Source organism: Herpailurus yagouaroundi, unplaced genomic scaffold, assembly GCF_014898765.1.
Source record: "Herpailurus yagouaroundi ecotype Mexico unplaced genomic scaffold, PumYag 162, whole genome shotgun sequence".
NCBI classification, from domain to species: Eukaryota; Metazoa; Chordata; class Mammalia; order Carnivora; family Felidae; genus Herpailurus; species Herpailurus yagouaroundi.
The window spans coordinates 496,317-509,902 of NW_024412403.1; the positions used below are offsets into that span (position 1 = coordinate 496,317).

Consider the following 13,586-nt stretch of genomic DNA (forward strand, 5'->3'; position numbering starts at 1 on the left):
CGCCGAGCGGGCCTGGGGCGCGGGCGGTCGAGGGCCGGGGGCGGGACTTTTCTGGTTGCGCGGCATCCGTTCCCGGCCCTTCTCGGGTCTGGGGGCGGCCTCTCTGCGGGGCACTCGTCCTTTGAGCCGGTTTCTGGGTCATCGCAGGTATGGCAACACAATTTATTTCCATATCTGGGAAGAACATTTAGTGTTCTGGTTGCTGGGAGAAAATTAGAAAACACTGCAACACTAATGTTCTTAACAGCGTTACACTGTAGCTTTCTGGCTATGGAGATTGGAATAAGTTTGGAGAAACTCCTCTCTTTAAAAGTGTGACTACATTCATTTTCTTGTTGTTATTTGAGTTTTTTCGTGAACTTACCAATTCAGAAAATGATTTGAATTTTTCCTTAGTCTGAAGCATCACGCTTCAATCTCCAGTAACGAAGTAATTTATTTCTCCACCCTCTACTCCAGCCCTCCCCACAAACCCCCCACTGGCTCTCAGAAAATAATACCTAACCCTTTGATTTGCCCAATTTTCCATTATTCTTAGAGTGTGACATGTGTTTAAAAATTATCTTCTTAGTTTTCCAGCAGGACATAGCTGTGATGATCTCAATTTTTGTCTTCCAGCTTATTGTGAAGATGAGGGTGGCTTCCTAGTTGAACAGACTGTTTAAGGAAGAGAACAACTTGTGTACACATAGTATTCACTACCTTGGATCAGAAGATGAACCCAACCAATCCTTTCAGTGGGCAGCAGCCTGGGGTTTTTCCAGCATCCTCCAGTAGTTCCATAGGAACATTTCAGGCTAAGCCGCCATTTCGATTTGGTCAGCCCTCGCCTTTCGGACAAAGCAATACGTTATCTGGGAAAACGTCAGGCTTTTCACAGGTATCCGGCTTTCCAACATCTTCGGGAGTAAGTCATTCTTCTTCAGCACAAACATTAGGATTTTCCCAGACCTCAAATGTTGGACTGTTTTCAGGACTTGAACACACTCCAGCCTTTGTAGCTGCCTCTGGGCCTTCAAGTTCGTGTGTGCCTGGAAACCCAGGATTTAGTTTTAAATCATCCAACTTTGGGACTTTCCCAAGTACTTCTACATTTGGACCAGAAACTGGAGAAATAACAAGCTCTGGTTTTGGGAAAACAGAATTTAGCTTTAAACCTCTGGAAAATTCAGTGTTCAGACCAATATTGGGGGCTGAATCTGAGCCTGAGAAAACTCAGAGTCAAATTACTTCTGGATTTTTCACATTTTCTCACCCCATTAGTAGTGGACCTGGGGGACTGGCACCATTTTCTTTTTCTCAGGTGACAAGTACAGCTAGCAATTCAAATTTCACCTTTTCAAAACCAGTTAACAGTAATAATTCATCATCTGCCTTTGCCTCTGCTTTGTCAAACCAAAACGTAGAGGAAGAGAAGAGAGGCTCTAAATCACTATTTGGAAGTTCTAATAGTAGCTTCGCTAGCTTCCCCATATCGTCAGGGTCTTTGGGAGAACCCTACCCGGTTAGCAAAACCGGGGTCAGACAAGGATGTGAAGAAGGTATATCCCAAATGGAGCCACTTCCCAGCCTCATGAAAGGACTGAAAAGGAAGGAGGACCAGGATCGCTCCCCAAGGAGGCATGGCCATGATGGAGCAGAAGATGTGGACGCTCTGTCTAGGGGAGATCATCCTCCAGATAAACGACCTGTCCGCCTGAATCGACCCCGGGGAGGCACCTTGTTTGGTCGAACGATACAGGATGTCTTCAAAAGCAATAAAGAAGTAGGTCGTCTTGGCAACAAGGAATCTAAAAAGGAAGTTGGTTGTACTGAGTCCGCGGAAAATGACCCTGTGGCCATCCCAGGAGGGAGTCAGTCTTCCTCAGCACTTTCCCGGCTCCCAGGTGTGAAGGAGGAGGACACTGAAAGTAGAGATAAAAAAGAAGGTGAGCTCTAAAAATGTGTGCCATCCAGTAAATGCTGCTGGCTTGTTCTTGGTAAATTTCCCTGAGTCTTAGTTTAATGTTTCTGGTAAGTTTCCTGTAAACATTAGGAATTCTAACATAGGAAGAAAATGTCTTGTATCTATAAACATTTACTTTGCTCTTACATAGTTGGTGCTTCCTATTTGAGATGTGACATCTGCTACGTTTTTGTGCCCGTTCTCTTATCCCTAGATTCTCTAAGAGGAACACCTGGGCGTCAAAGTAAAAGAAGCGAGAGCACAGACAGTCTTGGAGGCTTGTCTCCTGCTGAAATCACAGCTATCCAGTGCAAGAACATCCCTGACTATCTCAACGACAGAACCATTTTGGAGAAACACTTTGGTAAAATTGCTAAAGTGCAGCGCATCTATACCAGGCGCAGCAAAAAGCTTGCCGTGGTATATTTTTTTGATCATGTGAGTATTTCCAACAAATTTAATGTGAGTGAGAAAAAGTTCGAGTGACCTTTGTCACTTTAAAACCTATTTTTTATTTATTTTATTTTTTAACTTTTTTTAATGTTCAGTGTGAGCAGCGGTTGGGGGGCAGAGAGAGAGGGAGACACAGAATCCAAGGCAGGTTCCAGGCTCTAAGCTGTCAGGAGCCCGATCTGGGGCTCAAACCCACGAACTGTGAGATCATGACCTGAGCTGAAGTTGGATGCTTAACTGAGTGAGCCACCCAGGTGCCCCATTAAAACTTATATTTTAATCTATCGCTTCCTTGCTAGAATGGGCAAGCACTCAGATATCTTATTCTCAACTTGGCTCTATAATCACATAGCATTTTTTCAAAATTGAGTTTTCTTGTTTGTTTCTGATTTTCTTTTATTTGGTCATAGTACATAATCACTAAACATTCCAACAATACAGAAAAAATCCCCATGTAATCCTATCCTCCAGGATAACTGACATTACTTATCTGGTTTATACCTTGACTTTAAATATGTATATAAGTACACATTTGCATGACGCATTAGTTGTAGGGTGTACGCATATGGGGATTGTTCACACTATGTTGCGTTATGTTTTTATTATTTCTGAATTTTCTTCTGGGGAAAAAGTATTTTAGAGTTTGTAAAGTGGAAAGCATGTTTTCATACTTCTTTTAAGTGATGATGTAGGGGAAAAACCAGATGAATATGAATATTTGAAATGAACTATGAATATTTTAGTTAATATCATTGTAAACACATAGTCACGTTGTTTTTACACAAATGGGATCATGCTGCATATACTGTTTGCTTATGTTTTCAGGTTGTAATCTTTAGTATTTTCTGAAATTAATAAATAGCCTAATTAGAAGAGAATTGTTAAGTGCTGTATGGCATTCTGTCCTGTTTACTTACCTGGTTAATTTTCTATTTGTGGACATTTTGTACATGTATTTCTGATTGGTTTACATCCTTTGTTTAAATTCCTGAGAGTAGAAGTTCTGTGCCAAAATACTTCCATAGCTTTAGAGTTTTTGCTGTTTGTTCCTTTCTTTCTTTTTTTCTTTCAATTCAGTGGCATTAATTACATTCAGAGTGTTGTACCACCATCACCATTATCTATTTCTAGAAGTTTGTCATCATCCCAAACAGTAACCCTAACCGCTAAGTAGTATTTTCCCATTTCTTCCTTCCCCAAGCCCTTGGTGACCTTTAATCTACTTTCTATCTCTCTAAATTTGCCTATTCTAGAAATTACATTTATGTGGAATCACAGTATTTGTCCTGCTTATTTTGGTCAGCATCACGTTTTCATTGTTTGTGTGGTTGTACTTTATTCCTTTTATGGATGAATAATAATTCCATTGTGTAGATGTATTTTTCTTTATTAATCTGTCGATGGACAGAGGCTGTTTCTGCTTTTTGGCTATTTTGAATAATGCTTCTGTGAACAGGTATGCAAATATTTCCTATCGTTCTCTTGGGTATACACTTAAAGTAGAAGTGCTGGGTCATATGCCTCGTTTTTGTTTTGTTTTTGAAGGTATTTGACTATTGAGATGTACTTTTCTAGCTGAACCCTAAAAAAATATTTATGAAATAGGTGTGTAAATACATTGTTGTAGGAAGTAGTTCATTGATACATACAATGCTGAGGTCTCCTGATTACCCTCATCTCTCCTGTTACCTGGGAGCAAGCACGGTTACCTAGTATGATGTGTATTTTTCTAGACCTTTTCGTAGGTTTGTCTATGGGTATACTAAAATGTACTTGATTTTGTGATAAAATGTATCCCACGTGTGTCATTCTCTTTTTTTTGTCTTTAAGTGTGACTTGGCAATCTTTCCAATACCGTATGTATTTACTGTATTACTGTATGTGTAATCAGATGGTGAGAGTCACCTCACCAAATGCCAACAAGGCTAATCTGTGGGTTCTACCACAGTAAAGTCATTACTTTCAAAAAGGAGAGGAGCAAATCCATGCCTGTGAGACAGGTAAGAGAGGTGAGGACCATGGCTGCTGTGACTGGAGGCAGACTGCACGGTCAGAACATGTAGTGGATGGAGGCTTCGCTCTGTACAAAACTGTACAAATTCTGCTACTGCATTTGAAGTTTTAATTTCATTTCCTTTGGTCTGACGTCCTCATACGTTGTGGTGTGGACGGTTTCCCTAGGCATCTGCAGCCCTGGCTAGGAAGAAGGGGAAAAGTCTGCATAAGGACATGGCTGTCTTTTGGCACAAGAAGAAACTGAGTGAGTTCCCGGTTACTCCCGGTGTGGGTTCCAGTGCTCTGCATGGACTGCCCACTGAGCTTTCCCCAGCACCAGGGCGGGGCTGGCTGTCCATGGATCCTGTGTCTCAGAGTGTTTCTTTGGGCTGCTTTGGAATCTCCCGTAACAATTAGGAGAGTATTACTTTTTCAAACACAAGTAAAATCCAGTGTCAGACTTGTGGTTCATAAACTCTGTGCTCTTGTGTCCTCAGGTCCCAATAAGAAGCCCTTTTCCCTGAAGGAGAAGAAGCCAGGTGACGGTGAAACTGGCCAGGGCCCGGAGGACGCATCCTTTCAGCACTCCCCTCTTAGCAAGCCTGTGGGGAGGGCCGCAGCTGTCAGCCTCCTGAGTAAAAGGTGCGGCTGGTTCTTTCTGAGGACTGTTGGACACGGTGGCGTGTGGGTCCTTGACTTCTGTGCCCTTGATGGCAGTCGTGCCAGAGCATGGCTGGGAAGTGGGTGATACGCTGACCCTTGAGGAGAGTTTCATGGGGAATGGGGGCCTGGGAGAGGGAGAGTAGGACATGGCGAGAGGGCAAGGGGGAGACGGCCACTGGGCTCCTCCCACTCAGTTCCATGCCCCATGCTGTCGTACTCAGTATATAAGAAGCAACTTGTTCCCTTGAGAGGTCTAATTGGCCGTAATAACCAAGTTTTCCTAGTAGCTACTTCTAGCAATTTCCCGTATGACCTTCTGTAGGTCTAGCTTATCATGGTGAGGCGGTCTTCCTTTTGGCCACATTATAGCTGGGGAACTATACAAGTGTACAGCCCTCAGGCCAGAGTGGGGACATGGTGTGTGCCTCACACGGCCTCAGTGGCTATCCATTCGCAAAGCCTCCCTCCCCAGCCCCCTTTCCGCATGATCCTCTCTTCCTTCCACAGAGCGGGCTGCTGCTCTTCAGTCCTTGGTGTATTTTGGTCAGCGTATCATTTCCTTACTTTCATTTTACAGTTAGCATTTTAGTTGCTGATTTGCTTTTGATTTTTCTCTTCTCCCTCAGCCAGTCACATCTTCAACATTCGAGTTCCCAGAGTGTTGAAAGCCAGGTAGAAAATGGGGAAGCTGGGAAGCAGTGCTCATGTCTTTTTAGTACATCCTTCTGCGGGAATGAAGTAATGTATGAAAACATGTAGACACACGATTTCTTCATGGTGTAAAAGTGGTTTTTCCCCCCAGGCTGAATTTCATTTTTTTGAGATAGAAATATGCGGAAGTTCATTTCACATGTTTAAATGGGCTCCTCTCATTTTTAAAAAGTATGGAATGTTTCAAAATTTGAAAATCACAGTGAAAAATAATAACACCTTTACACTCCTCATTAGGATCATCATCGTCTCCTGTTAGTGATTTTAGTTTCAGTTTTGGAGGAGCAGAAAATCTGGAATAAGGAAAGCATCCGGAAGCGGAAATGACAGAAATGCTTGATGGATACAAGACCCTTAATGTGTTACTTTGTTTGTAGCTCTCCCGTGAAGAAGCCAAGTCTTCTAAAGACCCATCAGTTTGAGGGAGACCCTTTTGATTCGGGCTCTGAGGGCTCCGAGGGTCTCGGGCCATGTGTGTCATCTCTTAGCGCCCTGATAGGCACCGTGGCTGAGACATCTGAGGAGAAGTACCGCTTGCTTGACCAGAGGGACAGGATCATGCGACAAGGTATTGTGGGTGCATCTCAGCAGAGGTTCAGAGACCTCGCTAAGGTCATGATAAGGTCATTCTGGGAGCTGTGAGGAGGGAGTGACTGCTGTCTGTGGAGGCTCACTGACATTGAGCCTTAGGCCTCCGAAGCACCGCATGTAACTTTGTTGTTTACTAGTTTCCCAAGATGAGCATAGATGTAGATTTAATGCAGATATGTCTTTATTTATTTATTTTTTTTAACATTTATTCACTTTTGAGAGATAGAGACAGCGTGGGAGTAGAGGGACAGAGAGAGAGGGAGGCACAGAATCCAAAGCATGCTCCAGGCCCAGAGCTGTCAGCACAGAACCCGATGTGGGCTCGAACTCACGAACCGTGAGATCATGACCTGAGCTGAAGTTGGACGCTTAACCAACTGAGCCACCCAGGCGCCCCTTGAATTTTATTTGGGAGAAAATCCATAAACCATTTTTTAAAATTAAACATTTTAAAGGGCAGTTTTTAGACATTTAGAAAGCACATATTATTTTTTTTTAATTTTTTTTTTTTCCAATGTTTATTTTTTTTGGGACAGAGAGAGACAGAGCATGAACGGGGGAGGGGCAGAGAGAGAGGGAGACACAGAATCCGAAACAGGCTCCAGGCTCTGAGCCATCAGCCCAGAGCCCAACGCGGGGCTCGAACTCCTGGACCGTGAGATCGTGACCTGGCTGAAGTCGGACGCTTAACCGACTGCGCCACCCAGGCGCCCCTAGAAAGCACATATTAAACAAAAATCAAAATGTTTTGTTTGACAGAAATCCCCACAAATAAAACTTAAGAAATGTCAACCCAGGGGAAAAATCTGTAACTCCTATCATAAAGGGCTGATTTCTCTGATACAGAAAGAACTGTGGAAATCAGTGTGAAAAAGACTAGCCCTTGGGGGGCGCCTGGGTGGCCTAGTTGGTTAGGCATCCAACTCTTGATTTCAGTTCAGGTCATGATCTCATAGTTTGTGGTTTCGAACCCCGCGTCAGGCTCTGCGATGACAGTGTGGAGCCTGCTTGGGATTCTCTCTCTCTCTCACACACTCTCTGCCCCTCCCATGCTCATGCCCACTCGCATGTGCTTTTTTTTTTTTTTTAATCATTTATTTTTGAGAGCGAGAACATGAGCAGGAGCGGGACAGAGAGAGAGGGAGACAAGCAGCCAAGCACGCTCTGCACTGTCAGCACAAAGCCCAATGTGTAGCCCGAACCCATGAACCATGAGATTGTGACCTGAGCTGAAGTCAGACGCTCAGCCAGCTGAGCCACCCAGGCGCCCTCTCTTTTTTTCTTTCTCTCTCTCTCTCTCTCAAAAAAAAAAGAAAAAAAAGACTAACTCAATAGAGAAATGAGTAGGTGGTCAGAAAAGTTACAGAAAAGAAAGTATACCTGACCCTTGACCAACACAAGGTCAGGGATGCGGTCTCCCTTGTAGTTGGAAAATCCACATATGATTTTTGACTCCCCAAATGCTTACTTGCCTGTAGGCTACTGTTGACTGGAAGCCTTACTGATAACAAAAACAGTCGATTAGTACGTGCTTAGTGTGTTACGTGTTTTATATACTGCATTCTAATAGTAAAGTAAGCTAAAGAAAAACATTATTTAAAAAATCCTCAGGAAGAGAAAGTACATTTATAGTATTGTAGATGTAAGTGGACCCGTGCAGTTCACACCCGTGTGGTTCAAGGGTCAGCTGTGTCACCAGTTGGCTCTTAAACATAGGGAAAGGTGCCCACGCCCTCCCACAGCGATGCACCTCCCAGAGTGGCATCTCCATATTGTGCCCTGATGCTGTGTCCTTGGGCAGGCTGGGGACGGCTGCACTCCTGTGGAGGAGGGAGAGTTGGCAGTATCTTTTAGCCTTAGGAAAGCCTGTGCCTTTGACCCAGCAGCTCATGTGCAGGAATGTGTCCCATGGACAGTACCACACATATGTTTGTGTGTGAGATTCACACATAGGTTGTTTGTGATGGCGAAGATTGGGAATCGATTGTCCACGTAGCAGGATTCTAAACAGCCTGGAGGAAGATTAGGCTTTGTTTATGGAAAAATATGAAGATTTATTGTGAACTGATAAAAACATAGTGTGGTAAGTATGTAGTATGCTACCATTTGTGTATAAATAAGGGTAGGAAGTGTGTGTGTGTCCATACGCATGTGAGTGTGCTTGCATATGTGTGCATAAAATAGTGCAGATGTGAAAGGATCTGTTCATGTTGACTCAGGAGGAAAGTGGGGGGGATTTTATGTAGGACGTTTTTATACCTTTGGAGTGTGATCTGTGTATATATATTAGCTATTTAAAAAGTAAGTATTCTATTAACTTTTCAAAAATATGTGTGGGGCACCTGGGTGGCTTGTTCAGTTGAGTTGACTCTTGATTTTGGCTCAGGTCATGATCTCCTGGTTCGTGAGTTCAAGCCCCGCATTGGGCTCTGTGCTGACGGTGCCGGGCCTGCTTGGGATTCTCTTTTTTTCCTCTCTTTATCTCTCTCCTGCTCATTCTTCCCCCCAAAAATAAGTAAACTTAAAAAAAATATATATGTGCAACAAGCACAAATGAAAAAGTATTTGTGTTTTTCTTTGCAAAGTTTTTTTGAAATTAGCTGTAGGATTTTCCTTTCTTTAGAAGCTGTGAATAAGTGGAATAATCACAGTGCCTCCTTAACATGGTAATAAAAGCTGCTGTCACGCATCATGTCATTGACATGGTGATTTTTTGTTGTTGAAACCCAGGAACGGAATTTTTGTATTCCAAATAGAATTAGTAGGTATTTAAATTTTTCCGAATAAAAATAAGATGTGTATATGTAAAAAGAATTTTTTTTTAATATTTATTTTAGGGGGGGTGGGAGAGAGTGTGAGGTGAGAAGGAGCAGAGAGAGAGAGGGAGACACAGAATCTGAAGCAGGTTCCAGGCTCTGAGCTGTCAGCACAGAGCCTGATGCGGGGCTCGGACCCACAAACCGTGAGATCATGACCTGAGCCAAAGTCCAGGGCTTAACTGACTGAACCTGTATGTTTTGAGCTGTGAAGTTGTTGCATTCCATTTCGTTTAAAAGATACTTTTGTAAGAAATTGTATGGAAGGTAATAATTTATTCACTTCAGGACCGGGGTACATTCTCTTAGGTGAATCCTGTTAAAGACATGCTGGAAAAAAGTGATGAAATACTGAGTTTTAGAGTACTAGTGTATTTTGAATATTTACGGTTAACAAATTGATCTTTTTAACAAACATATTGCAGCATGACTATCTTTGAATTCGTTACCAGAGCCATGAACAGCCACGTGTGCCCCCTGCCTGTAGGGTGCAGTGAGAATCTGTGGCTGTTGCAGGGGGGATGAGGCCTCCTCAGGGGTCTTCATGGGCCTGGATGCCCTGGTGCCTGATGTGATAGGCCATGCTTTCTTTTTTCTAGGCCCAGCATTTGATTTGATTTGATGTATTGTATTGTATTGTATTGTATTGTATTGTATTGTATTGTATTGTATTGTGTTTTTATGTATTTTATTTTATTTTACTTTACTTTTTACTCTGCTTTATTTTATTTTATTTTTTTTTACACTTTTTTTTTCAACGTTTATTTATTTTTGGGACAGAGAGAGACAGAGCATGAACGGGGGAGGGGCAGAGAGAGAGGGAGACACAGAATCGGAAACAGGCTCCAGGCTCCGAGCCATCAGCCCAGAGCCTGATGCGGGGCTCGAACTCACGCACCGCGAGATCGTGACCTGGCTGAAGTCGGACGCTTAACCGACTGCGCCACCCAGGCGCCCCTACTCTGCTTTATTTTAAAATGTTTATTTTGAGAGAGAGAGAGAATGAGGGAGGGGCAGAAAGAGGGGGAGAGAGAATCCAAAGCAGGCTCCAGGTTCTGAGCTGTTAACACAGAACCCGACGCAGGGCTCAAACTCACAAACTGTGAGATCATGACCTGAGCTGAAGTTGGACACTTAACCGACTGAGCCACCGAGGCACTCCATAGGCCCAGCATTTAAAACATATTTCTTTTACTTTGTAATTTGCAGTGTTTGCCTTTCTTTTTTTCTTTTCCTTTTTCTTTTTATCATCATAAAGACACACTTCTCTGGGTTCCTAGTAACTGTGTGATACGTTCTTATTTTTTACTTGTCATCATTTAGCTCGGGTGAAAAGAACTGACCTGGACAAAGCAAGAACTTTTGTTGGAACGTGCCCAGATATGTGTCCTGAGAAGGAGCGGTACATGCGGGAGACCCGGAGCCAGCTGAGCGTGTTTGAAGTGGTCCCAGGGACTGATCAGGTGGAGCCCCATGTCCTCCTGGGGTTGCTCTCTAGGCTGTTGTCCATATTTAAATCATCAGGGTGGGGGCGCCTGGGTGGCGCAGTCGGTTGGGCGTCCGGCTTCAGCCGGGTCACGATCTCGCGGTCCGTGAGTTCGAGCCCCGCGTCGGGCTCTGGGCTGATGGCTCAGAGCCTGGAGCCTGTTTCCGATTCTATGTCTCCCTCTCTCTGCCCCTCCCCTGTTCATGCTCTGTCTCTCTCTGTCCCAAAAATAAATAAACGTTGAAAAAAAAAAATTAAAAAAAAAAAAATCCACCGGGTGGAGGTGGGATACCCGGGGGGGGGGGACTTTTTTGTGATTTTTGTATATATTGATATTTGGTTTGGGTGTTTACCTTTTTAGAGGGTAGTGGGGATGTGCTCTTAATGTTTGTATTAAATTGTTTTTATTGTGAGGTGTACACTAAACAATCCTATATGAGGTGACCGGACCCCATGGTTCTCTATAGATGTAGATAGGAGATTTGCTTCACAAATCTTTTTTCTTTTCACAATTTTATTAGTACCCCTTTTAAAAAATTTTGTTTTTAAAAATTTATTTATTTTGAGAGCGAGAGAGAGAGAGAGAGAGAGAGAGATGGGGAGAGAATCCCAAGCAGACTCTATACTGTTAGCGCAGAGCCTGATGCTGGGCTTAAACCCACAAACCGCAAGATTATAACCTGAGCCGAAATCAAGAGTCAGACACTTAGCCGACTGAGTCACCCAGGCGCCCCGTATTCCTACCCTTTTCTATGTATGTGTTTTACATGCTTGAGATTATCCTCTAGATGCAATCCTGTGTGAATATTTTTCACTTAAAATTATATTGTGAGTGTTTTGATAAACTCAGCATTATTTATTTTTATTTTAGAGAGTGCGTGAGAATGGGGGAAAGGGCAGAGAGAGAAAGAGAGTAGGCTTTGTGCTGTCAGTGCAGAGCCCAGTGTGGGGATCTGTCCCACAACCCTGGGATCATGATTTGATCCGAGATCAAGAGTCAGATGCTCAGCTGACGGAGCCACCCAGGCGTAACTCAGCATGTTTTAAATGACAGCCTGTTAATTGATTTATGTAACTGTTAAAACTTACCATTTTGCAATCACTAGATAGGCTGTTTTTAATATTTAAATTTTATTAATGATTCTACTGGGCATGTTGTGTATAATGAATCTAAAGTATTTAGGTTATTTCCTTCTGATAGATCCTAAGAATTAAATTACTACATCAGACGGTATGACCTTTTTTCAAGGTCCTGAACATATGTATGTCAATGCATGTTCCCAAACTGTTTCTCAGAAATCACCATTTTAGATCCTTTGTCAATTTTTTTTTTTAACGTTTATTTATTATTGAGAGACAGAGTGTGAACAGGGGAGGGGCAGAGAGAGAGGGAGACAGAATCTGAAGCAGCTCCAGGCTCTGAGCTGTCAGCACAGAGCCCGACGTGGGGCTCGAACTAACAGACTGCAAGGTCATGACCGGAGCTGAAGTTGGACGCTTAACTGGCTGAGCCACCCAGGCGCCCCAATCCTTTGTCAATTTTTAAAAAAAATTTAAATTTTTGTTAATTTCTCTTCGTTAATTTTGCTTATAGGTGTCTCCTCTATTGGCTGCTTTTTTTTTTTTTTTTTAAGATTTTATTTTTAAGTAATCCCTGCATCCAGTGTGGGGCTTGAGCTTGTAACCGTGAGACTGAGAGTTGCATGCTGTCATCATCATCTCTGCATCACAGCAGAGGCTCCTGCCCCAGGGGACAATGATGGCAGCTTGAGGTGGATGCCTGGGGCTCAGTCTGTGGACATCTGGGCTTCTGCCTTTGGCCATGTGTCTTCAGCCTCCTTTTGCAGGTGGGACAGCTCCAGGCCTTTGTGTGCAGCTGTGCAGCCCCCATGGGCCCCCCTGCTGCTGTCTCCATTTCCTTTCTAATCCATGTAGACTTACTTTGGTGTTTGAGTGTGGCTAAGTTATGTTAAAATGCTTCAGAGTCCCTTAACGTGTCACACCTCTGCCCTTGGGGCCATGCACATGTATCTCTACTTCTATTCCCCCCCCCCTTTTTTTTAAGATTTTATTTTTAAGTATTCTCTACACCCGGTGTGGGGCTCGAACTCAGAACCTTGAGATCAAGAGTTGCCTGCTCCACCGACTGAGCCAGGCATGTGCCTCCACTTATATTCCTTCTGCTTCTTCACTCCTTGTCATATTTGCCAAAAACAAGTTTCTCATTTGTTTTTGAATTTTGGTCATTACTTTCAAACAGAAATTTTACATTTGAATATTGTGTTCTGTAGTTTTGATCTTGTATGAGTTTGTGGGTGATTTTCCCCTTCATTTTAAGGCACAGCTGTGGGGAAGCTGGCCCAGCACCTGACTCACAGGTTTGTTCCCACTCTGTGTCCTCAGGTGGATCACGCAGCAGCCGTGAAGGAGTACAGCCGCTCCTCTGCTGATCAGGAAGAGCCCCTGCCGCATGAGCTTCGGCCCTCGGCAGTGCTCAGCAGGACCATGGACTACTTGGTGTCCCAGATCATGGACCAGAAGGAGGGCAGTCTGCGGGACTGGTACGACTTCGTGTGGAACCGCACACGGGGCATTCGGAAGGTATCAGTCACTTTCGATCAGGAAACTAGAAAATGCATGAGAATTCCAGAGTTGAAGGGAGAGTTCTCATTTTACTCATCTGTGTAAAAGAATATGCTGTATTTAAAATTATTACAGGGGTGTCTGGGTGGGTCAGTTGGTTGAGCATCTGACTCTTAATTTCGGCTTAGGTCATGATCTTACAGTTCGTGGGTTCGAGCCCCACGTCAGGCCATGTGCCAACAGCATGGAGCCTGCCTGGGATTCTCTCTCTCCCCCTGTTCATGCACATGCACATACTCTCTTTCTCTCAAATGAACATTAAAAACATAGTAAATCATTACAA

General features: G+C 43.6%; 1 protein-coding gene across 6 annotated transcripts in view; it reads left to right on the top strand.

The window, feature by feature from the left end:
* Positions 1 to 13,586, top strand: part of MCM3AP (minichromosome maintenance complex component 3 associated protein) — a 57,074-nt gene that overhangs the window by 201 nt on the left and 43,287 nt on the right. For 2 of the 6 annotated variants that reach the window (XM_040483686.1, XM_040483690.1), the window contains exons 1-8: positions 26 to 147; positions 619 to 1,928; positions 2,160 to 2,383; positions 4,580 to 4,658; positions 4,891 to 5,035; positions 6,145 to 6,335; positions 10,498 to 10,637; positions 13,064 to 13,261. In XM_040483686.1, coding sequence (XP_040339620.1) covers positions 716 to 1,928; positions 2,160 to 2,383; positions 4,580 to 4,658; positions 4,891 to 5,035; positions 6,145 to 6,335; positions 10,498 to 10,637; positions 13,064 to 13,261 — 2,190 coding nt within the window. In that variant the 5' untranslated portion in view covers positions 26 to 147; positions 619 to 715. Of the gene's footprint in view, positions 1 to 24; positions 148 to 618; positions 1,929 to 2,159; positions 2,384 to 4,579; positions 4,659 to 4,890; positions 5,036 to 6,144; positions 6,336 to 10,497; positions 10,638 to 13,063; positions 13,262 to 13,586 lie in introns of those variants that run through there. The other 4 variants (XM_040483689.1, XM_040483688.1, XM_040483691.1 and 1 more) reach the window with 3 other exon arrangements.